The sequence below is a fragment of the Haliotis rufescens genome, unplaced genomic scaffold (assembly GCF_023055435.1).
Source record: "Haliotis rufescens isolate VD_foot unplaced genomic scaffold, xgHalRufe1.0.p SCAF_9, whole genome shotgun sequence".
NCBI lineage: Eukaryota > Metazoa > Mollusca > Gastropoda > Lepetellida > Haliotidae > Haliotis > Haliotis rufescens.
In genome coordinates this window covers 8356609-8383304 of record NW_025964383.1, presented here as the reverse complement: position 1 = coordinate 8383304, position 26696 = coordinate 8356609, and the positions used below count along the sequence as shown (strand labels likewise).

Sequence of the window (26696 nt, the reverse complement as noted above, 5' to 3'; positions counted from 1 at the left end):
GGAGAACATCATCCTACTGATCCCGACACCATAACTGTGAATACATCAGCCTACTGATCCTGACACCATCACTTGGAAAACATCTGCCTACTGATCCCAACACCATCACTTGGAGAACATCTGCCTACTGATCCAGACATCATCCCTGGGAGAACATCTGCCTACTGATCACGACACCATCACTGGGAGAACAAAGACATGATCCATCATCAAAGAAAGAGAAGAAACCAAGATTTATGTTCATATTTTTTATCAAAAAAATAAATCCATATCATTTCATAAAACTGGCTGAAATATGTGAAGACCTCCATCACTCGCAGCAGATAACAATGTTCCCTGTTTCCATGGGTACCAGAGATGCTGCGACGTCACAATGACCTGTGATGGGTCTTCTCTGTCAGCGATGTGGCCTTGGTGAACAAACACTGGTGTGACAACATCAGCATCTCCCCACTTGCTTCGGTCATATATCTGTACACAGCCATCAAAACCTGGAAAAATACAACCAGTACTGAACTGTTGCAATCAGTTCTGGGGGTGGAGTGGTTGACTCACACAGAACACTCAGCATATTGGTACATGTGTGTAAAGCCAGGCTAAACAGAGCATGAATAAAATACATATAAATCTACTCAGTAAATACTGATCATTTACTCAAGGGAAATATGAAAAGTTTTGGTTTAAAAAGAATTTCTAGAAACATTTATACTGTAAGCACAGACAACAACATAATTTCCTGAGAGTCGGAGGAGTGAAATTAGCCCTACCTGTAACTGCCACCAAGTCTGCATTAGTCGGGCAACTCTGTAAACAGAGGATAGGGATGGTTTACACAGAGGATAGGGATGGTTTACACAGAGGATAGGGACGGTTTATACAGAGGATGGGGATGGTTTATACAGAGGATAGGGACGGTTTATACAGAGGATAGGGACGGTTTATACAGAGGATAGGGATGGTTTACACAGAGGATAGGGATGGTTTACACAGAAGATAGGGATGGTTTACACAAAGGATAGGGATAGTTTACACAGAAGATAGGGATGGTTTATGCAGAGGATAGGGACGGTTTATACAGAGGATAGGGATGGTTTACACAGAGGATAGGGATGGTTTACACAAAGGATAGGGATAGTTTACACAGAAGATAGGGATGGTTTATGCAGAGGATAGGGACGGTTTATACAGAGGATAGGGATGGTTTACACAGAGGATAGGGATGGTTTACACAAAGGATAGGGATGGTGTACACAGAAGATAGGGATGGTTTATGCAGAGGATAGGGACGGTTTATACAGAGGATAGGGATGGTTTACACAGAGGATAGGGATGGTTTACACAGAAGATAGGGATGGTTTACACAGAGGATAGGGATGGTTTACACAGAGGATAGGGATGGTTTACACAGAGGATAGGGATGGTTTACACAGAAGATAGGGATGGTTTACACAGAAGATAGGGATGGTTTACACAGAAGATAGGGATGGTGTATACAGAAGATAGGGATGGTTTACACAGAAGATAGGGATGGTTTACACAGAGGATAGGGATGGTTTACACAGAAGATAGGGATGGTTTACACAGAAGATAGGGATGGTTTACACAGAGGATAGGGATGGTTTACACAGAAGATAGGGATGGTTTACACAGTAGATAGGGATGGTTTACACAGAAGATAGGGATGGTGTATACAGAAGATAGGGATGGTTTACACAGAAGATAGGGATGGTTTACACAGAGGATAGGGATGGTTTACACAGAAGATAGGGATGGTTTACACAGAAGATAGGGATGGTTTACACAGAAGATAGGGATGGTTTACACAGAAGATAGGGATGGTTTACACAGAAGATAGGGATGGTGTATACAGAAGATAGGGATGGTGTATACAGAAGATAGGGGTGATTTATACAGAAGATAGGGATGGTTTACATAGAAGATAGGGGTGATTTATACAGAAGATAGGGATGGTTGTGCCGACTATAATCCATATATTTGGCACCTTTCACAATAAGCAAGACTGCCAATAGGCACTTGAAATTATTCATACTTGCAACTCTTCAGGAATTGTCTCAATGATTTCCCAAATAATTCACATATCCAGTGACCCTCTTGGTGCCACGGGACCATATATGGTCCCTCACTTTTCACACCTGCATAGTGCCAAGGGAACATATATGGTCCCGAGAAAATGCCCTTTTTAAACCGTGAATTTAGATATCAAACACTGAGTGCACAAAGTCAAAATTATAACCATCATCACCCAAATCATCTTAGCTTTAACATCGTGTAACTCATAATTTATACGATGCTACGGATTGCGAAATATGGCAATATTAGTAAAGTGTCTACCGCTCTTCTCGGCCTTTTTCTGCCATGTTTGAACACCAAGCGAATGACGGCAAATTTTGATTATGCACCCATGTCACATACACGTAAATATTTTCAGACATTGTTATTGAGCTGATCTGCATATATCTTCCGGTCAAAGAATTAGTTATAGTCTGACATTTAATTAGTTGTTTCTTTGTGAAGTTATAGAGTCCTGAACAATAACTAGTTACATACAGACAACATCTATCTATCCATGTCTTTAATGTCACAATCCACCTGGGGATGCATTGGGACGGGTTTTTAAAAAAATTAAAAAATCAGTGTCTCAGTTAATTTCATGTTTGTGAAATAATTATTTTGTTCAATGATTAATTATTAAGGTGTTGATTAGAAGCTGTGTCTATTTCTTTTTTAATCCATTTCAATTGGGATATAGATATCTAGACTGGATATTACAAATTGCACCCCGGTCTCACCTACTAAATCAGCTAAATATTGTCATTTGTTTACCTAACTCTCAATGAAATTTTGGATATTATTCCCAACATAGTTTATTTACATAACTGGTCTTCTGCGCTGAATGCAGTGCCAAGTCGCGCAAATTATCGCGAGGAAATAGTCAATCGGACAAGTTGATAGGATGGTCAAGATATCACATGTCGTCTTGGTCAAATTTCATTTTTGTCTCGGCGGTACTCAAATGTGCAAACCCATAAAGATAACCAGTGGAGGATATATGAACTTACCCCTAAGATGCTCGATCAGTGGTAGTTTCATTGAACCATCTGCATGAGGGATAACGTTAAATGTTTATGTCATGTGAGAGCAAGACACGAGTTGGACACAGGTTCAAGTTGGCAAGCGATCGGCAAGTGAAATTTGGAATTGAATGCTGAGACCAATATCAGTCGAAAAGTTAACCAGGACGGATATTCAAACGCCTGATTATTATTCAGATATCTTTATGTTTACTATTATTGATTGCATGTAATGTCAAATAAGTACGGTACATTCATACAATAGGCCTACATGTCGCGAATACCAAGTGGCGGCCATTTCAGTTCGAGAAATAGTACGTGCAGTCTGTGTAGTGTTACTCGCTGTCCCGTCTATTATGTTTTAACAAACTTCGGATAACTAGTTATTGAGGGACGTTAGGTTGGAAGTGTCTATTTAAAATAAGAAAATATCATTTATTTAAATCCGTATTCGTGACCAGCGTGCGCTGAAGATTCTATGAGGTAAACATGACAAAAACAATTTTTACATCGGTAAATATTGTAACGACTTGTAATTTTCACAGACGATTATTTACATTAAAATTTGAATAGCCTTACACACATTTCTTTCCATTGTGGTGCTACAAAATATCATTTGTGTAAACCAAATAAATGAAGCATTTTACATGGAAAACAGTTCATGTCAACTTCCCGTAATTTGCTTTGACATCGTGAAAACTGATATTTTTTCTCTCGATTATTTGCAAGTCAAATCATTCATGCGCATATCTCTGTTTCGGCACACATCTAAATAAATGTCATATGGTTAGAACCATGAAGGTATTTCCTGTCAAATGTTATTCATTTCAAATAACATATATTTATGACAAGACACAGTATCGGTGTTCATGTGGTCATGGGGATGTTTCAATATTCACAAAAAGTAAGAAAAACACGAAAATTAGGACTACTAACACTTTCAACGATGGCACCAGAATGTCAATAAACTCATTTTGCAACAACTTTTAGACTCACCGAAAGGAAATTTAAAGATCTATTATGTCGTATAATTTCGTAACGTTGTGTGAAGAAATAAGAACGTTGTTACACTTTTTAAACAATGTATATGTTTTTGTAACCGCGACGTCATCACAGTGCGGCACTGAGCGGTTTGCAGGCTGACTGACGTCCAGGCACCATGAGGGTTAAAGGTAGCCATAAAGGAGTTATTCCATTTTGAGATTTGATTTGGGGTTTGTGAACCTCATTGTATGTTTTGTGACCTAGTTTCATCAAGATATTGTACTGGTGCTTCGTGCAGAAAGAGAATTCCACTGTGATCTTCCAGACTTTTAGCATGACTTGATGACTATCATTAACTGTCAACATGGCACTTACACTGAGAGTTATCTCCCCTGGCTCAACTGCCTGGAGTTTCGTCTGTACACTTTTCACACAATGCTTCAAGTTCCTGCAGTCTCGAACACGCATCACACCACTACTACACATTTGCAGCACAACTGCCTTGGACTTGTCTTCACACAGTGTCCATGTGTCTCTGCGGGGACAGGCGTCCGACACCTGCTGTGCACTGGTCTTGTCCGACACCTGCCGTGCACTGGTCTTGTCCGACACCTGCTGTGCACTGGTCTTGTCCAACACCTGCTCCACTGCTATAGTGTGCGATCGAGGATCAAGAAGGAACAATTCTCCTGATGTACGACCCGAAGTCAACACACAGCGGTCTTGTTGAAGCATGTTGGAAATAATAATGTCTCTCTGACAATCTGACAAAAAGAGATACAAGATCAAACTTTAAATGGTACTTTTTCAACATAGTGCTATTCTGTATAGACGATAACATCCTGCCCTCAAGGACGACATTGGACTTGGAGTAAAATTCATCAGCAGAGATAGCAAATAGATTCCAACTCTCCACATTTCAAGATGATGCAAAGCAAAATCTATTGTGCCTTAGTTTTGTTATGGTTCATTCAGACAAGGAAATAAGGCACAAGCCTCCTGCCAATACTCCCTTAACAGAGGTGCACATGTGCAATCTAAGCAATTGGTGGAATTACCTTGGATACAGAATAGAATAAATGTCACAAATGTGTGAACCAGTACTATTAATGCGAAGAAATTCTGCAACGTTTCTACAAATGAAAAGTACAGTTATCAACTGAATACATTTCCTTAAGAAAACAGACATTTAGAATATTGCAGGTGCGCTTTTAACCAACCTTGTATGTGGGCCACTGTTTGCTGTGTGTTGATGTCGGCTACAGAGAGGCTGGACAGATCGGAGCCAAACACCAGACAGCTGTCATCCAAAACACACAACTGTGACGGGTGGCTGGACAAGGGAGATAAGTACTGTGTATTATTCATCATAGAACACAGAGCTGAGCAGGGTGGCTGGACATGGGGACAAAAACACTGTATAAATATAATTCTCCACAGAACACACAACTGTGACGGGTGGCTGGACAAGGGAGATAAGTACCGTGTATTATTCATCATAGAACACAGAGCTGAGCAGGGTGGCTGGACATGGGGACAAAAACACTGTATAAATATAATTCTCCACAGAACACACAACTGTGATGGGTGGCTGGACAAGGGAGATAAGTACTGTGTATTATTCATCATAGAACACAGAGCTGAGCAGGGTGGCTGGACATGGGGACAAAAACACTGTATAAATATAATTCTCCACAGAACACACAACTGTGACGGGTGGCTGGACAAGGGAGATAAGTACTGTGTATTATTCATCACAGAACACAGAGCTGAGCAGGGTGGCTGGACATGGGGACAAAAACACTGTATAAATATAATTCTCCACGGATCACACAACTGTGACGGGTGGCTGAACAAGGGAGATAAGTACTGTGCATCTTCACTATGAATCACAAAGGTGTTGTGCTCTTGGGTGGGTGGGTGGGTGGGTGGGTGGGTGGGTGGGTGTACCAAATGTCACACAGGCCCATCATTACATGAAAACCTTGACAAGAATTTATCAACAAATCTTTGCTCCCAAGATCCCTCAATTTTCTGATTGCTCAGCATGCAAGACAACCATCTTCGCACATGGATTTCTATGATCAATCAACCTCACCATGTAGGCTTCTTGCTGCACAAAACACCTATTTTCTCGATCAGATCTGAAAAAGAAAATCATCAATATCTATCTCAAGAGTCAACTATACCGGGTAAAAAGTTTTAGATTTCAAATTGTAGTGAGCAAAGTCTTGCCTTCATCAAGACAGCCTGCAGCATGAGAATGTGTCGGGCAGTGTCAGAATGTGTCAAGCAGTGTCAGAATGTGTCAGGCAGCGTGAGAATGTGTCAAGCAGTGTGAAAATGTGTCAAGCAGTGTGAAAATGTGTCAAGCAGTGTGAGAATGTGTCAGGCAGCCTGAGAATGTGTCAAGCAGTGTCAGAATGTGTCAGGCAGCGTGAGAATGTGTCAAGCAGTGTGAAAATGTGTCAAGCAGTGTGAGAATGTGTCAAGCAGTGTGAGAGTATGTCAGGCAGCGTGAGAATGTGTCAAGCAGTGTGAGAATGTGTCAAGCAGTGTCAGAATGTGTCAAGCAGTGTCAGAATGTGTCAAGCAGTGTCAGAATGTGTCAAACAGAGTGAGAATGTGTCAAGCAATGTCAGAATGTGTCAAGCAGTGTGAGAATGTGTCAAGCAGTGTGAGAATGTGTCAAGCAGTGTCAGAATGTGTCAGGCAGCATGAGAATGTGTCAAGCAGCGTGAGAATGTGTCAAGCAGTGTCAGAATGTGTCAAGCAGTGTGAGAATGTGTCAGGCACTATGAGAATGTGTCAAGCTGTGTGAGAATGTGTCAAGCAGTGTGAGAATGTGTCAAGCAGTGTGAGAATGTGTCAAGCAGTGTGAGAATGTGTCAAGCAGAGTGAGAATGTGTCAAGCAGTGTGAGAATGTGTCAAGCAGTGTCAGAATGTGTCAAGCAGTGTCAGAATGTGTCAAGCAGTGTCAGAATGTGTCAAGCAGTGTCAGAATGTGTCAAGCAGTGTCAGAATGTGTCAGGCAGCATGAGAATGTGTCAGGCAGCATGAGAATGTGTCAAGCAGCTTGAGAATGTGTCAAGCAGCTTGAGAATGTGTCAAGCAGTGTCAGAATGTGTCAAGCAGTGTGAGAATGTGTCAGGCAGCATGAGAATGTGTCAGGCAGCATGATAATGTGTCAAGCAGTGTGAGAATGTGTCAAACAGTGTGAGAATGTGTCAAGCAGTGTGAAAATGTGTCAAGCAGTGTGAGAATGTGTCAGGCAGCCTGAGAATGTGTCAAGCAGTGTCAGAATGTGTCAGGCAGCGTGAGAATGTGTCAAGCAGTGTGAAAATGTGTCAAGCAGTGTGAGAATGTGTCAAGCAGTGTGAGAGTGTGTCAGGCAGCGTGAGAATGTGTCAAGCAGTGTGAGAATGTGTCAAGCAGTTTCAGAATGTGTCAGGCAGCGTGAGAATGTGTCAAGCAGTGTGAGAATGTGTCAAGCAGTGTGAAAATGTGTCAAGCAGTGTGAAAATGTGTCAAGCAGTGTCAGAATGTGTCAAGCAGTGTCAGAATGTGTCAGGCAGTGTGAAAATGTGTCAAGCAGTGTGAGAATGTGTCAGGCAGCGTAAGAATGTGTCAAGCAGTGTGAGAATGTGTCAAGCAGTGTGAGAATGTGTCAAGCAGTGTGAGAATGTGTCAAGCAGTGTCAGAATGTGTCAGGCAGCATGAGAATGTGTCAAGCAGTGTCAGAATGTGTCAAGCAGTGTCAGAATGTGTCAAGCAGTGTCAGAATGTGTCAAGCAGTGTCAGAATGTGTCAAACAGAGTGAGAATGTGTCAAGCAATGTCAGAATGTGTCAAGCAGTGTGAGAATGTGTCAAGCAGTGTGAGAATGTGTCAAGCAGTGTCAGAATGTGTCAGGCAGCATGAGAATGTGTCAAGCAGCGTGAGAATGTGCCAAGCAGCGTGAGAATGTGTCAAGCAGTGTCAGAATGTGTCAAGCAGTGTGAGAATGTGTCAGGCAGCATGTGAATGTGTCAGACAGCATGAGAATGTGTCAAGCAGTGTCAGAATGTGTCAAGCAGTGTGAGAATGTGTCAGGCACTATGAGAATGTGTCAAGCAGTGTGAGAATGTATCAAGCAGTGTGAGAATGTGTCAAGCAGTGTGAGAATGTGTCAAGCAGTGTGAGAATGTGTCAAGCAGAGTGAGAATGTGTCAAGCAGTGTCAGAATGTGTCAAGCAGTGTCAGAATGTGTCAAGCAGTGTCAGAATGTGTCAAGCAGTGTGAGAATGTGTCAAGCAGTGTGAGAATGTGTCAGGCAGCATGAGAATGTGTCAGGCAGCATGAGAATGTGTCAAGCAGCTTGAGAATGTGTCAAGCAGCTTGAGAATGTGTCAAGCTGTGTTAGAATGTGTCAAGCAGTGTGAGAATGTGTCAGGCAGCATGAGAATGTGTCAGGCAGCATGATAATGTGTCAAGCAGTGTGAGAATGTGTCAAACAGTGTGAGAATGTGTCAAGCAGTGTGAGAATGTGTCAAGCAGAGTGAGAATGTGTCAAGCAGCTTGAGAATGTGTCAAGCAGCTTGAGAATGTGTCAAGCAGTGTGAGAATGTGTCAGGCAGCAACAGAATGTGTCAGGCAGCATGAGAATGTGTCAAGCAGTGTGAGAATGTGTCAAGCAGTGTGAGAATGTGTCAAGCAGTGTGAGAATGTGTCAAGCAGTGTCAGAATGTGTCAGGCAGCATGAGAATGTGTCAAGCAGAGTGAGAATGTGTCAAGCAGTGTCAGAATGTGTCAAGCAGTGTCAGAATGTGTCAAGCAGTGTGAGAATGTGTCAAGCAGTGTCAGAATGTGTCAAGCAGTGTCAGAATGTGTCAGGCTGCGTTAGAATGTGTCAAGCAGTGTGAGAATGTGTCAAGCAGTGTCAGAATGTGTCGGGTAGCGTGAGAATGTGTCAAGCAACATGAGAATGTGTCAAGCAGTGTCAGAATGTGTCAAGCAGCATCAGAATGTGTCAAGCAGTGTGAGAATGTGTCAAGCAGTGTCAGAATGTGTCAAGCAGTGTGAGAATGTGTCAAGCAGTGTGAGAATGTGTCAAGCAGTGTGAGAATGTGTCAAGCAGTTTCAGAATGTGTCAGGCAGCGTGAGAATGTGTCAAGCAGCATGAGAATGTGTCAAGCAGTGTCAGAATGTGTCAAGCAGTGTCAGAATGTGTCAGGCTGTGTGAGAATGTGTCAAGCAGTGTCAGAATGTGTCAAGCAGTGTCAGAATGTGTCAGGCAGTGTGAGAATGTGTCAAGCAGTGTGAGAATGTGTCAAGCAGTGTGAGAATGTGTCAAGCAGTGTGAAAATGTGTCCGGCAGCGTGAGAATGTGTCACTGTTTGAAGCTAAATAAGCTTGATAATCACCACCTTCAGGAAATGACACACACTGAACCACATGACACATTGTGCAGGGCCAACTCCACATTTAGTGACTCCGCAATGGATTCCCAAAGGGTCAGCTTGTATATCAGTAGATGAATAGTATCATATACACATGAAAAGATTCAATGAATCCCAAAAATCCCAAAATGGCACTTACAACTAAATATCTGAACAATGATTCATGGTACTCTATGTAGAGCCATTTCATTTCACAAATCTGCCATCACACTGGTACACAAAAGTAATCCAGTTTTCAATCCCTTTTCATCCCTACTACTAGACCAAAATACAAGACCAGAACATAAGCTTGTAATCTAACATTGTGATGATGCATCTGTGCTCCACATGTACCTCAATAAAACAGGAGAATAAAAAATATATATATATGTCGACTTTCCCGTCCTGGAGACAAAATCTGAACATTCTGATGAGCAGTTACCACTCTGTACCACAGGGTATGTGAGGGCGTGAGTGAGTGAGTGAGTAAATGTTGCTTTAAGCCGCATCAGCAATATTCCAGCTATTCGCGGCTAGAAAAACAAAAGCAATTTCCTTTAGTCAACATTATTTAAAAGTAATGATGACAATCACTAAACCTCAGTCCATTATCACAGTAAACAGTAAAAACTGATATTCAAAATTTAAAATCTATATCTTTTCATACAGTTTAATTCCTTTCAGATAGGCTAAAACTACGTGGTTAGAAACGGTATTGAAAAGTTCAGAAATAGTTTGAACTGTGTAAAAGCGTTGACGAATAAGTGCGAAATCCACACATTCCAACAAGTGTCCTTTATAGTCAAAGGACTATGGCAAGGTATACATTGAGGAGGATCTTCTCCCTTCAATAAAAAGGAATGAGTCAAATGACTGTGTCCAATACGACACCTTCGGATTACAACTTCATCCTGACGACTTAATCCAGTAAGGGCATGATTTCCAATCAAGGGTTGTATGGCATGAAGCTTATTCAATACTTGATATGTGTAGGCAATAACTAGTACCTTTTGTCAGCTTCTAAAGAGCCATAATATGGCAACATCACATGAATTAAAACACTACACATGTTTCCTTGCCTAATGGTTAGTCAGTTATGTTCACAGTCTCTTCAATATATTGGCTCACACACCAAAAGTCTGTCTTCATGAAATCTGCTCAACTGACACATCAGAGGTCTCACAAGGAAACTGTAAGTGTCCTGGCTGATCTACAATGAAAGGTATTGGTAGAACCCTTACACTGTGGTAAATAAAACTGTAGACGTGATATACTTGTGTGTTTACATTTCATGTCTTTTCTATAATCAACTTACTTCCATCTTCTGACCCAAGCTGCCAGGTTTCTACAGAGTTGTCTCCCCTTACACACGCCAACACTTTCCTGAAGCATGGAAACTCACTGATGCAGCAAAGAAATCCAAATCCAACTAAAACAGCAGCTGATAAGGGTTAAATTATTTCTTCTTTGGGCCATGACATATTTGTACTTGTACAGATCAGTCTTTCCCAAAATGAAAAACCGAAATAGACTCCGAAATATAGTACATAGTGTTATGGATAAACATGAGTAGATCGAATTTGTGGAATATTGGTTTATCAGTTTGCAGATGACAAATAGATAAAGCCTATTTTAAAAATCATAATAATTAAAATAATTGAGAGTGAAACTAGAGATAATAAATATGTAATTTGTAAAACTACATCAGTCTTCCTGATCATGTGGCACATGCTGTTCAGTCGATGGTGATAACTGGTCCAGTTAAACGACGCGAAAGTCTTATTTATACTGTTTTGATTCCCTCTCATCGCGTTAGAACAGAAATCTAACCAAACTTTTTCAATGGACAGAAATAAGTGCATTTGCTCAGTTTCACCAAAATCTTAGTTATCGGTATAGTCAACTTTATACGTGGAATATTTCAGAAATAACATGGAACAAATGGTGATAACTGGTTGGTGGCCAGTAGACTCCTTTAAAATCCCTTAGTTCAACAGTATTGTTTTTAACAATATTATTAAGCTTATTTCAGGAAAATGCAATAAGTACTCTTACAAAATCAACAAGTTTTTTTCAAAAACTACATCAAGAATTACAAATGTCATTAGCATGATTATTGGAAGATTTTCACACAGTTTCCTTGTTATCGATCTACAGAACATTACTGCAAACATTGTTTATGTGTTTGTTCATTGTTTAACATGGCACTCAACAATATTCCAGTTATATGACAGCCGTCTGTAAATAATCACGTCTGGACCAGACAATACAGTAACTGACATCATGAGCATCGATCCACGCAATTGGGATATGATGACATGCATCAACCAAGTCAGCGAGCCTGACCACCCGATCCCGTTAGTCGCCTCATAGTCACCTTTGATGGCAAGCATGGGTTGCTGAAGACCTATTCTACCCTGGATCTTCACGGTTCGCAAACATTGTTAGTACATGGCTGTCAACTGACATATAGTCAAGTGTCCACTCACCTTGCCTGGCGCAGATGATGTAGAGATATGATAGAGCTGTCTGTGAAGCCACCATTTACCACCTGGAAATCTCGGTCTTTCGTCAAACCCTGATGTGCATGGAGAAATATTTAAAGTTAATATAATTCTTTCACAAATGACCCTCAAAGTAAATTTCATGGAGTTTTACACCATGTGGAGATTCTGGGTGAACAGTCCTCAGTACCTTGTAGTAAGACCTGACTGAAACAGGGCCCTGGTAGTCAGGCTCTGTTACTGTCCAGGGCCCCGTTCCACAAAGCGATTGTAGCACTCAGGCAATCGTAACTCACATTCTTTAACATAGACTTGCGACAGTCGTAGTGCTACAATTGCTTTGTGGAATGAGTGAGTGAGTGAGTTGGGTTATACGCCGCTTTTAACAGTATTCCAGTTATATCACGGCGTGTCAGCTTAATGTGGGAGGAAAGCCCGAAGTGATGCAGGTCTGAGACGTTTACCACTTGGGTGAAACCCACGAGCACGGGTATGGTGCTGACGAACCTAGAAACATAATCGGGGCAAACGGGATTCGAATCCACAATCATAGGTTTCTGGCGTGCCCAAGGGACGCAGCTCTACACGGTGAATCGCAGCGCCTTAGACGACTGGGCCACCCGTGCCCCCTGCTTTGTGGAACGGGGACCTGATGGCTTGTCGTTGTGTCCCGATGGTGTGGACCATTGCTCATGCTCTTTGTCATTGGTTTGCCTGGGCAAGTGTTCATTTACTGCCCATATTGCTTTATTATCAACATTCCTCACTTCAGTCACGGAGCTTCACTTATGTTTGTTTTGTTAATGTGAAAAAAGCTGGGGATAAGATATATGGATGAACAACTTCTTTACTACAATTAGTAGTGATGTTCCGCTGTAGGTTCTTACACTTGCTAGATCCCGAGCAACGATCCACAGCATCAGAGTGACACCTGTTCAGCCAAGGTACTGAGTCTCGCCACTGGATCCCCAGTTTTGTCAGCTCTTAAAACTGGCATGATCTATTGGAGACCTTCTTTGGGATGCTTTGAGAAGTTGGAGTACTAAGTAAGGAATAAGATTTATGGTTGAATAATTTCTTTATAACATTTAGGTGCAACGTTTGATGTAGGTTCTAACACTTGCTTGATAACGTCGCTCCCAATTGTAATAAAGTAGTTGTTCATCCATATATGTCTCTTAAAGAAGTGCCTTAACAAGGCTGAAATACATGTCCATTAGCATGGTCTTATTAAGGAAAGTCATCAGATGCCTTATGTGGTTCTCATGGAACCAGAAACAAATGTATTCTGCAGCTCAGATCATAAAGAAGTTTTGCAAAAAGTTATATTTACTTTAAAACACTGAAGCCTTCAACATACATCTACTGTAAAACACTGTAGCCTTCTACACACATCTACTGTAAAACACTGTAGCCTTCTACACACATCTACTGTAAAACACTGTAGCCTTCTCCATATCTCTACTGTAAAACACTGTAGCCTTCTACATATCTCTACTGTAAAACACTGTAGCCTTCTACATACATCTACTGTAAAACACTGTAGCCTTCTACATACATCTACTGTAAAACACTGTAGCCTTCTACACACATCTACTGTAAAACACTGTAGCCTTCTACATATCTCTACTGTAAAACACTGAAGCCTTCTACACACATCTACTGTAAAACACTGTAGCCTTCTACACACATCTACTGTAAAACACTGTAGCCTTCTACATATCTCTACTGTAAAACACTGTAGCCTTCTACATATCTCTACTGTAAAACACTGAAGCTTTCTACATATCTCTACTGTAAAACACTGTAGCCTTCTACACACATCTACTGTAAAACACTGTAGCCTTCTACACACATCTACTGTAAAACACTGTAGCCTTCTACATACATCTACTGTTAAACACTGTAGCCTTCTACATACATCCACTGTAAAACACTGTAGTCTTCTACACACATCTACTGTAAAACACTGTAGCCTTCTCCATATCTCTACTGTAAAACACTGAAGCCTTCTACACACATTGACTGTAAAACACTGTAGCCTTCTACACACATCTACTGTTAAACACTGTAGCCTTCTACACACATCTACTGTAAAACACTGTAGCCTTCTACACACATCTACTGTAAAACACTGAAGCCTTCTACATACATCTCCTGTAAAACACTGTAGCCTTCTACACACATCCACTGTAAAACACTGTAGCCTTCTACATACATCTACTGTTAAACACTGTAGCCTTCTACATACATCTACTGTAAAACACTGTAGCCTTCTACACACATCTACTGTAAAACACTGTAGCCTTCTACACACATCTACTGTTAAACACTGTAGCCTTCTACATACATCTACTGTTAAACACTGTAGCCTTCTACATACATCTACTGTAAAACACTGAAGCCTTCTACACACATCTACTGTAAAACACTGTAGCTTTCTACATACATCTACTGTAAAACACTGAAGCCTTCTACACACATTGACTGTAAAACACTGTAGCCTTCTACACACATCTACTGTTAAACACTGTAGCCTTCTACACACATCTACTGTAAAACACTGTAGCCTTCTACACACATCTACTGTAAAACACTGTAGCCTTCTACACACATCCACTGTAAAACACTGTAGCCTTCTACACACATCTACTGTAAAACATGGTAGTCTTCTTCAGTTATTTACTGTAAAACCCTGTAGCCTTCTACACACATCTACTGTAAACCACTGTAGCCTTCAACATACATCTACTGTAAAACACTGTAGCCTTCTACACACATCTACTGTAAAACATGGTAGTCTTCTTCAGTTATTTACTGTAAAACCCTGTAGCTTTCTACACACATCTACTGTAAAACACTGTAGCCTTCTACATATCTCTACTGTAAAACACTGTAGCCTTCTTCACACATCTACTGTAAAACATGGGAGTCTTCTTCAGTTATTTACTGTAAAACCCTGTAGCCTTCTACATACATCTACTGTAAAACATGGTAGTCTTTTTCAGTTATTTACTGTAAAACACTGAAGCCTTCTACACACATCTACTGTAAAACACTGTAGCCTTCTACACACATCTACTGTAAAACACTGTAGCCTTCTACACACATCTACTGTAAAACGCTGAAGCCTTCTTCACACATCTACTGTAAACAACTGTAGCCCTCTACATATATCTACTCCAAACTAGTGTAGCCTTCTACACACATCTACTGTAAAACACTGTAGCCTTCTCCATATCTCTACTGTAAAACACTGTAGCCTTCTACACACATCTACTGTAAAACACTGTAGCCTTCTACATATCTCTACTGTAAAACACTGTAGCCTTCTACACACATCTACTGAAAAACACTGTAGCCTTCTACATATCTCTACTGTAAAACACTGTAGCCTTCTACACACATCTACTGTAAAACACTGAAGCCTTCTACACACATCTACTGTAAAACACTGTAGCCTTCTACATACATCTACTGTAAAACACTGTAGCCTTCTACATACATCTACTGTAAAACAATGTAGCCTTCTACACACATCTACTGTAAAACACTGTAGCCTTCTACATACATCTACTGTAAAACACTGAAGCCTTCTACATACATCTACTGTAAAACACTGTAGCCTTCTACACACATCTACTGTAAACCACTGTAGCCGTGTAGTCTCTGTAAAACACTAGACACATAATGAGACATCTATCCATGGTCACACACTGTACAATGTTGTAATCCTGCTGTCTACCTGCACACACACCTGGGCAGGGGGAGACAACTCAAGGCTAATGACAATGTCCGACTATACCCACAGAACTGTCTACCTGCACACACACCTGGGCAGGGGGAGACAACTCAAGGCTAATGACAATGTCCGACTATACCCACAGAACTGTCTTCGGGCACACACCCTGGGCAGGGGGAGACAACTCCAGACTAATGACAATGTCCGACTATACCCACGGAACTGTCTTCCGGCACACACCCTGGGCAGGGGGAGACAACTCCAGACTAATAACAACGTCCGACCATACTCACAGAACTGTCTTCCTGCACACACACCTGGGCAGGGGGAGACAACTCCAGACTAATGACAATGTCTGACCATACTCACAGAACTGTCTTCCTGCACACACACCTGGGCAGGGGGAGACAACTCCAGACTAATGACAATGTCCGACTATACTCACAGAACTGTCTTCCTGCACACACACCTGGGCAGGGAGAGACAACTCCAAGAGTTCATGTTTCCTTTCGTCTGATGTGGCAACAACCAAACCTGCACACACAATACAAATACAGCTGTAACAGTGGACAGAGTGAATGCTGTTCCACAACTTTCTATGTTATAAGTATGGGCCAGGAAACAATCAACAGTGTTGGAGCAAGATGACACACAATCAGCCATGTCACATATTGTAATAAAAATGATACACAATCACCCAGATCACACATTGTAATCACTATGACACACAATCAGTCACACACAAGCAGCCACGTCTCACATTGCATCATGACACACAATCAGTTGGTTGTTGGTTTGTTGTTTCATGCTGCACTCAGCAATATTCCCCCAGTGATTGACATCATGAGCATCAATCCATGCCATTGGCATATGATGCATGGGTTGCGGAAGTCCTATTCTACCCCGGATCTTTACAGGTCAACACACAATCAGCCAGGTCACACATTGTAATCACAATGACACACAATCAGCCAGGTCACGCATTGTATCATGACACACAATCAGCCAGGTCACACATTGTATCATAACACACAATCAGCCAGGTCACACTTTGTAATCACAATGACACACAATCAGCCAGGTCACATATTGTATCATGACACACAATCAGCCAGGTCACACATTGTATCATGACACACAATCAGCCAGGTCACACTTTGTAATCACAATGACACACAATCAGCCAGGTCACGCATTGTATCATAACACACAATCAGCCATGTCACACATTGTATCATGACACACAATCAGCCAGGTCACACTTTGTAATCACAATGACACACAATCAGCCAGGTCACGCATTGTATCATGACACACAATCAGCCATGTCACACATTGTATCATGACACACAATCAGCCAGGTCACACTTTGTAATCACAATGACACACAATCAGCCAGGTCACGCATTGTATCATGACACACAATCAGCCATGTCACACATTGTATCATGACACACAATCAGCCAGGCCACACATTGTATCATAACACACAATCAGCCAGGTCACGCATTGTATCATGACACACAATCAGCCAGGTCACACTTTGTATCATAACACACAATCAGCCAGGTCACGCATTGTATCATGACACACAATCAGCCAGGTCACACATTGTATCATAACACACAATCAGCCAGGTCACACTTTGTAATCACAATGACACACAATCAGCCAGGTCACACATTGTATCATGACACACAATCAGCCAGGTCACACATTGTATCATGACACACAATCAGCCAGTTCTTTGACAAAGACCCACACAAGTCATAATTCATGGATGACCTAAGTTGATATGCTAATGCCCTAGTTCTGTTGACCAATCACTGAAGACTTACAGTCAGATGATAGCCAATCAGCAGCCTGGACTGGTTTCTGCAGGTCATACATGTACAGGCTCTTGTACCTGGAATAACATGATACAAACCATCGAGATGACAATTGTGCAACAGCAAGCATGTCCATTTGCTGGAACTTGCCATTCTGCATAATTTACAAAATAAGGGTTTGGTTGTTTTACATTTAAGTAACCTACAAGTGCTGAGGTAGACTAACATCTAGTCTCTAAAATGAACATATTTTACTGATAAAAACAGTGGTTAAGTTATACTTATGAAATATAAAGCAAAAGAACCCAGAGACTCTCTCCCCTGAAACTGCAGTAATCTACACTTGCCAAATATTATAGACTTGCATGGGCTGTATTGGATATATCTGTTTCAAGGTCTGTATGACAGACTGCAGCTGAGGAAATTCCCTCTATTCTTCTCTCCTCCACTCCACTCCCCCTAAAAAGAACCTTAACATTATTGGAACAAGATCAAGCTCTGTATTCAAAGTTGGGATGTCACAATACAGGTGTCACACGATGCGATACAAATCTCGATACAGAAGCCACAATACGATACATATCTCGATACTGCATATCCAACATTTTCTGCAGGAAAACCCATTCATTAGACCACAGGAGTCCGTATCTAAAAACAGATGCCCTCATGCATATTCATGACCATTTCCACACGCGAGCTTCAAGTTCATCATCAAGTCGTCGGTGATCAGTTGTGAGATCGGATCCCGTTAGATCTACACGTGGGGTACATATTGTTGGGATTAGTTCCCTTGTCTCTTCATTCAGTCCGTATCATTCCGGAAGTAGGGCAAGTATGAAAGACGGACCCAGCTTCGTGTCCGATGCTTGTGTAGATTTTTATTAAATTTTGATGTATAGGTGGGTGTTTTTATCGTACCAAATTGGCAAAAATGCCGTTTACAAGTTAGAAAAGCAATCGGTTACTGTAGTGTCAGTGTGGGTATATTTTTCCCGTTCGTAATAATTTGTTGAAATATCGAGTCGGGCCCTGCAGTAGTTTTCTGTTGCATTCCTTCTCGCCCTTCAGGCTTGCGTGTGGAGATGGTCATGAATATGCATGAGGGCGTCTATTTTTAGATACGAACTCCTGTGATTAGACTGGGAATAGAGTCAATAGACTCACTCATAAAGGTAAAGAAGGACAACCGACTTATACACATCTACAGGACACTCAGCCAAGTAAACTATTCTGAATGAGAAAATAATAAGAGACAAATTTTACGTAGTGTATTATGATAGGCAGCAAGAAAAAGCTGGTCAGTCTTGTTTCGTATCCGAAAGACGACCAAAGAAGGTTATGAGGAATTAAAAGATTTGTTTGTACTTGCTTATAAGTACTGATGCAAGGACAACATAGACAATCCACATGGGGTTCGATGCCAAATTACCGTATTCGACGTAATAAGCGCCCAGGGCGCACTCAAAAATAGAAAAATAGGGCTCTTTTTAGAATATTATTTTGGTGAAAAAAAAGAGTTGAAAGATAAATTTCCTGGTTTATGCTGACAGCCTGAAATGTTTATATATGACAGATATATTTTTCCAGAATTTAATTGCCCATAATTAAGGGGGCATATAACACATGAGGGCGTATTATACCCAAATAAATAAGTCTTGTGTACTTCGATCGGAAGGGGTGCTAATTGGGATTGTTCACGAGCCACAATATTAGCAATTATCGCAGTGGGCGCTTATTACATTGAATACGGTAAGCGTATCGAGTATGTGAGTGTGAGTTGGGTTTAACGCCGCTTTTAACAGTATTCCAGTTATATCATGGCGTGCCAGCTTAATGTGGGGGGAAAGCAGGTCTCAGACGTTTACCACTTCAGTGAAACCCATGAGCATGGTTATGGTGCTAACAAACCCAGAAACATAACCGTGGCGAACCGGGATTCGAACCCACAATCATAGGGACCCAAGGGACCCAACTCTGCACAGTGAATCGCGGGGTCTTGGACGACTGGGACACCCGTGCCCCCGTATCGGGCATTGTACAGTTTGCCGATGAAGTACTGATGCAGAGTCAACTCTGCATTTACTGTTGACAAATATAGACTCAGAAGCATGATGGATCTGGGAGTCAAATCACTGATCATAGGATTCTTCTAAGTCTCGGGGAGGCAACTGGGCACAGTGAATGGCGGCACAATAGACGGGGCCACCATGTTCCCCAATGTAATGGTGAAACAATAGGGGGCTCAGCAACATTTATGATTCCTTACTTTCTTATAGAGTCAAACAGCCAGTCCTCTTCCATTTCCATGGCTCAACTGTTGCAAGACGAGTGTTCCCGCTCTGCCCTCTATGACTGAAGCAAGCTTCTGTGTGATCTGGATCAAACAGACATTATCGGAAACGAGCACCATGTATTTCAGCATTCTAACAAAAGAATCAGATCCATGGCATATTGTTCCTACCTATGGTCAACATAACTGGTATATCCACAAAATGTTGAAGGCAGCATAAAGTAAATTATATTTTTCTCAAACTTGAGGAGAAGGGTAGACTTTTTATATATGTTTTTTTATTAAAATTGATGATGGAGCAACATTTTTTTTCAAACAAAAATATCAACAAACAAGACTGAGCACAAACTGAACTCGGCTCATTAATGCAATGTCAGATGTCAAGCATGAATAACATATTCTGCTTCATACGACGTGCGAAATATGAACAATGCAGATTCTAAAAGTGACATCCGATGCCAGAGAAACATTTCCTAATGTTAGGATATCCTTGTATAAATGAAAATGGGGGTTAGAATTTACCACAACACAAAGTATTGAAAAAATCCGTGGTGAGCAATGAATAGAGTCAGGTAGTGAGTGGGTTTGGTTTAAAACTGCTTTAATAGTGTTTCAGTAATATCGCTAGAGTCAATTTAATGAGGTAAGGCATGACGTGAAGTAGGTCTTGGACGTTCACCACTCTGGCGAGACACACAAGCATAGACTGTGCTGAAACTTAATGAGGGCCAATGTACCCAAGGGCAAAGACATGGAGGAGAGGTGAGATGGGGTTTAATGCTGCATCCAAGATTATTGCACTAACATAAGGACATGAATGCATGTGTGTTTGTGTGTGGCTGCTTGGACTACTTCAGACTAATGCCGATTTTATAGTGCTAGCCCACTGAGATAGCATGCAGCAGTTTAACATGTATACCCCACTCAGACACAGTATACTGACTCCGAGCCGACCAGTCCTAGTTTTAGACTCTTAATGCCGAGCGCCAGGCAGGGTAACAGCAAGTACCATCTATTAACGTCTTTGGGCATAACGCAGCCAGGGATGGAACCCTGTTCCTTCAGCTCTCCAGTACATGGGTCATCAACTGGGCTACACACACTAGTGTCATAATCTGTTAATTATCAACACCTTGTCATTAGTTGCAGCAAAGAAGCAGTGTTTTCTATCATTCTTGTAATGGAAAGGCTTTTCATGAAGCCACTGAGTTAACAAAATGTACCCACCCACCCTGTTTTCGACATGAAAGATACAGAAAAATAAACTCTAATTTTAGATAAAAAATGTTTTCACTCTTGACTGTTCATTAATTGATGACCAATTGCTTCTCCAAATCAAAGATAAATTATTTCAAACCAATTCCCAAACACAATATGAGCACATCAGTGTGACTGCAAATCAAGGATACAAATTGTTGTCCAGGGTTTGAACTTCCTTGTATTCGTGTGACTTTCTTATCATGTGAAGCCAGTGAGAACAGTACTTAGCACAAGTAAACTTGACAAACATATAGGATATGATGAACGAATGAACAGAATTTCAATTATTTAAGCTGTTTTTCACTTACAATTATTCTTCCTGTTGGCACGTACACTAAGCTTCCAAAGGGCACGCCTAAACATCTGTCATCAATAAACTGTGGCACACTTGAAAACAATTGTTCCACGAACAGATCAATCATGATAATTAATTATAGCTTATAGTTGATCTGCAGTCATCATCACAACTCTACATCATGCTCTCAAGTATTAACTATCGCTTTGCCAGCCCCAGAATCTATTCTTTATCATTCGCAGAGATAAACCTTGAAAGATTCTGGTTGTAGTGTACAGCATTCTCCCACTCACTGTAACCGAGATAAACTCTTCCTTGATCACTGTGGATTATTATGCTATTCTAACATGACAAATTATCCTTTTGGATATAGTAATCAAGAATAGTGTTAGATAGACATGATATCACATATGGAGTGACGCTGAATCATAGGGAGTCATGCTGCACTATAGTTGCAGGGAACAGACACCACATGGTCTCTGTGGGGTACCAGTGTTTGAAATATAGTAAAATACCAAGCTGCCATCAGGACTAAAAGGACAGTTTCCACCCTTACCGAACTATGCTGGAATTTCCAGGCTCCATCGTAGCGCCACCAGTGGCTATTATGAGTTATGTCCCTTCTATGTCCCTCCTATTGACCAATCTGCTTCCATCACTCATAACCAAGTGCATTTGCTTCAAACAAAATGGATCAATAATCAAGATCTATATTTTAATAAAATGGGTCTGACTCAGCAAAGTGCATCAAATCACTTGAGCACCTTGATTAAAAATAGGAAAAAATTTGCAAAATATCTGTCATCGCCCAGTTAACAGCGTTAGAAATTGGCAATAGTCCTATAGTCCTTGCCAAACTGCCCAATAGTTAAGGTATCATAAGGACTAGTACAAATTTGCCATTTTTAAGGGTTTTGCTATATGCTATCATTATAAGGACTAGTGGACTAAAACAGTTAGTTTCTATCACTGGTTAGCTGTAAACATGCTTTGCAAATCCTGCAGTCGACCGAAATATGCACGTTGAAATGCATGTTGTTTACGTACCTAATGTCTAGTTAGTTTGTTTTGAGTATGCATAGACTCGTCAGTACAGCCAAAATGCCAACTCCGGAATTCCAGCCTAGTTCGCAAGGGTGGAAACTGGGCTTTAAAGTCAGTTAACTCCCTTGCTCCCGGAAGATGGACAGAACATGGTCACCACTGCATATGGTATGAAATCTTTTCATCATATCCAAAGGATTCTCCACCACTGTCCATGCTATATTTATAGTGGATTAAAGGTAATTTAATTTTATACCAACTATTTCTTTTGGACAATCTGCCAATATTCATGACAAGGCCTAATATAGATCCATCTTGGCCTATTGACCCATTGGTAATATTGTTCCCATTGTTTCGATTGCATTGCGAATATATTCTAATGTCCCTCCGGAATGTCACATTGACCTACAAGACAATAACTTTAACAAAACATGTCCGTCTGGAAAATCGATCTTATGCCAAAGCGTTTTGATTACTGACGGTACTGTCCTCTGATCACCGTCAGTTGCATCTAGGCCGAGATGAGACTCAGATGCTGATGATGCTAATTATGTTGGAATAAGGTCCCTCAACGCGATACAATCTCTAATTAACAAGAAGCAAACCGTGGTGTAATTACCAGCGTACATTTATTGATTGTGTCAACTAATGAGATGTCATCATACCGCCTGTTCCTGAAGGTGTAAACAACACGTGTTGCGCATGCCGGTGATTCCGGAAGCGGAAGTTAATGCCCGCGTTGTGCCTACCGATTTTGCGTTCGGCGTGCTACCCGAGCAGACGAGACTTGTTTATACTAGTGATTTGACAGTGAGTGTAATTAATTTCCTTGTAACACTTCGTATTGTGGTTGGTTATGAAGCACTGGCCTTTTGTGCTACAGGCATATGTTGTATGTTGATCGGCATTTATTTGAAGGTCGACGTTTGTCTGTGGCTAATATCAGTCTCCAATAGGCCTAGGCTTTCATTGCGCTGCTGTTGTTATAGTGTTACCGTAAATAAGAATGATCTAATGATGTATCATGTATACTATCAGACTTCATTTCCAGAGAGAAGATACATGAAGCATCATTCGCCATTTCACAATAAGCGGTCCACTGAACAGTAAATAATTACCGAAAACCCCCATCTACATACTATTACTAGGCTAATTCTAATATCCAGTGAGACGTAGAACGTAACCTCGTAAACAGCTTGTGAACTGGAAGGTCTAGTAGTTGTGCCGGTGTACATGGTGTAGGTGTAAAGTGCACAATCAAGCTGTATGTGTTAGTACAGGCGAACGAGTAAGCACTTGTGTTGGTTGTGGATGAGGCATTAATAAAGATGCCTTGGAATGTGTGGGCGACGATCACGGATGCTAGATCAGTCGTCAGGTTGCCTGAGGCCATGGGTTACCAGAGGATACCTTATCCTTTGGGAAGTGGGCTTATTTTGTGTGTGATAGGGTTGTGCTATTGGCATATTATTCAATATGATACATGTACCCAGGTTTGTATCTTAAATTGTTTATTTCCATTAATTACTTAAGCAATTGAATTCTGGGGACCTGTTCTAACTCATGTCCCTAGCAGAAACATGAAAAGAATCTGGGTGCATGTAGATGTATCAGAGCAGACAATCCAGTGATTAATATCATGAGCATTGATCTATGCATTTGGGATCGATGACATGTATCAACCAAGTCAGCGAGCCTGACAACCCCATCCCATTAGTCGCCTTTTACGACAAGCACAGTCGTCTTTTATGGCAAGCAAGCGTTGCTAAAGACCTATTCCACCCAGGAAGGTCCAAGGGTATATGTAAACATATCATTATCAGGGGCTGTTGGGTAGCCAAATGGTTAAAGCATCCGCTCGTCCAATCTCATCAAAATCAGATCTTAGTTCTCGCTGTTGCTAAACAAAGATCTGAGGACATCCCAATACGGGTCACGTCAGAATGACCTTTCATCCAACCAATCAGAGCTTCACTTACCAGATCATGAATGTGTTTTCTAATCATGCAACCACGAAATATCTAACACGGGATTTGCCGAACGACAGTTTAGTTTTTATAATTATGTCCATACAATCTAGGCTATCTATAAGCCTTTCCAGAATGTTCTTCATATCAGTTTTAATTTTTTTAATCGAGAATGCGTCAAAATATGTTTTGAAGCGTAGTCGCCAGTTTGAAACTAGTTTCGTAAAGCTCGAGAAACATGAGAAAGCTGCATTCTGATTGGCTAATGTTGATTTCTTGTCAGTCATTTCATTGATCGGTCAAATTGCGCGAAAGGTCGTTCTGACGTGACCCGTAATGGGATGTCCTCAGAGCTTTGTTTAGCGGTAGCGAGAACTTAGATCTTATTTTAATGAGATTGTCACTCGTCATGCCAAACACCTGGGTAAGATTCCCCACATGGATGCAATGTGTGAAGCCCATTTCTGGTGTCCCCTGCCGTGATATTGCTGGAATATTTCCAAAGCAGCGTAGATCCATACTCACTAAAAACATTTCTTGTGGATGTTAAACATGCTAGCAGTCTGTTCCAAACACTTTTGATACTGCCTGCCTGAAAATGGCTGATGTTGACTTTTAATATATGAGCTATCTAGAACAAACAGATTTTAAAAACTCCCAAAACACCCCCATGATTATCGAAACATTTGTTCTGTTTGTTGTTTAATCATGTTAATGCTGCACTCAGCAATATTCCAGCTATATAACACTGGTCTGTAAATAATATGGTCTGGGACAGACCACCCAGTGATGGACATCATGAGCATCGATCTACGCAACTGGGACATGATGACATACATCAACCAAGTCTTTGAGTCTGACCTTCCGACCTCATTAGTGACGGTTAGTCGCCTCTACATCAAGCATGGGTCTGAAGACCAGCCAGATCTTCACGGGTAGATGTTACAAGGCAGTAAAATTTCCCATTTATCACTGTAAGGATTTGGATGCATTGGTGCATGAAATAAATCAGCCAGCCAGAACCATTTTTTCCCTATAGGTGAATATGACATGCCCAGAGGTCCTAATATCAGGTTTATCTCGATGTACTCTGGATGCTCTGAATTGTTCATGATTTCACCTGTTGACAAGTTGTAAGATTATTACATGTCCTTTTCTGATGTTGGTTCCTATACTTTATTCATTCATTTTGGACAACTTCTAGTGGGCATGATGCAGTTGCAGAACTTTAAATTAATTAGTACACCCGATCAGTGTTTAGATATGAATCTTAAACCAAATATGTTTTTCAATTTTGTATGTATTCTTTTATGCATGTTCAGCTTAATACTGATTATTGTATATTTGTTTGCTGTCAATTTAGAAATAAATATGTATTAAGTGCAGTAAACATCATAATAAGCAATGCATTTTGGATCACCAATGTAGTTTGAAGTTTTTAACCATGTGAACAATGTGGTTTGATTTTCAATGTTTTTAAACCATTTTAACCTATGTTGCCATGTTCATGATGTTATTTCTTGAAAAGTTTCAGTTTTTATAAGTAGCCATGGTTACTGGAAACACTGCTCTAGTTACAAACAAAACACCTGCATTGTTTGTTACAGGTGGCGAAATTACATTAGCTGTATTAGGGCTGGCTATCGATATAGATCATAGAGATTGATAAACGGTAACTAAATACCGATCAATTATTGATAAATATCGGTGAAGGAACTTTTAAGAAAATATCCAAGAAAGTCCTGAAATGAACAGATTTCACACCAATGTCGAGCAGTGACACATGTGCATAGATTACTTTGTGGACATTTGAGATATAACAAAAACTGTTGCTTTCCATCATTGACATTATTGACAATGACAAATCTGTTTTGGTAAATGTAAACTTTATCTCATTACTATAGTTTATGTGAGTTATTATCGATGACAACAGTTTCATATCGATAATGATTAATATTTCTTCCCATGAACAATAATTAAGAGATGTAACCATAATGTGTTTTCAAAGTAGTGCTTGGTTACCTGTAGACTTAACCACACTAAATTGAATTTGTAACCGGACCCACAGCGTGAGGTTTCAAATATTGTCCCCAAAACTTTGCAAACATTCTCTTTGCAGATTAATATCATGTTTTCTGCATGAAATGTATTGCCACACATCCTTTGAATATTGTAGTAACTGACACTTTCCATTTTGTAACTTACACTGGTAGATATAGTTATTTAAATATGCCTACCGACAAGACTGAAAAAAGTACTATTTATATGAATA

At 40.7% G+C, this 26696-nt stretch overlaps 2 protein-coding genes across 8 annotated transcripts in view; one reads left to right on the top strand and one right to left on the bottom strand.

The window, feature by feature from the left end:
* Positions 1-233: 233 nt before the first annotated feature.
* LOC124148563 (WD repeat-containing protein 73-like) lies at positions 234-23178 on the bottom strand. Of its 7 annotated transcripts, XM_048391443.1 has the most exons (13): positions 23085-23152; positions 21970-22091; positions 19835-19942; positions 17916-18027; positions 17578-17645; positions 16185-16273; positions 11983-12071; positions 10809-10876; positions 6175-6220; positions 5297-5925; positions 4452-4840; positions 768-804; positions 234-491 (listed from the first exon to the last, which is right to left on the bottom strand). In XM_048391443.1, exons 4-13 carry the CDS (start codon positions 17933-17935, stop codon positions 277-279), a joined length of 1650 nt encoding a protein of 549 aa, XP_048247400.1. In that variant the 5' UTR covers positions 17936-18027; positions 19835-19942; positions 21970-22091; positions 23085-23152; the 3' UTR covers positions 234-276. The 7 variants fall into 7 exon arrangements, 6 of the variants coding, with proteins under 6 accessions (XP_048247400.1, XP_048247397.1, XP_048247398.1 ...); XM_048391440.1 differs by lacking the exon at positions 17916-18027; XR_007219745.1 differs by lacking the exons at positions 17916-18027; positions 21970-22091 and adding an exon at positions 3081-3119 and having other exon boundaries at positions 399-491; positions 23085-23165.
* The window catches only part of LOC124148562 (fatty acid CoA ligase Acsl3-like), a 48836-nt gene continuing 45303 nt past the window's right edge, over positions 23164-26696 (top strand). The window contains exon 1 of the mRNA XM_048391436.1: positions 23164-23267. The gene's annotated coding sequence lies outside the window, so the exon portion shown is untranslated. The remainder of the gene's footprint in view (positions 23268-26696) is intronic.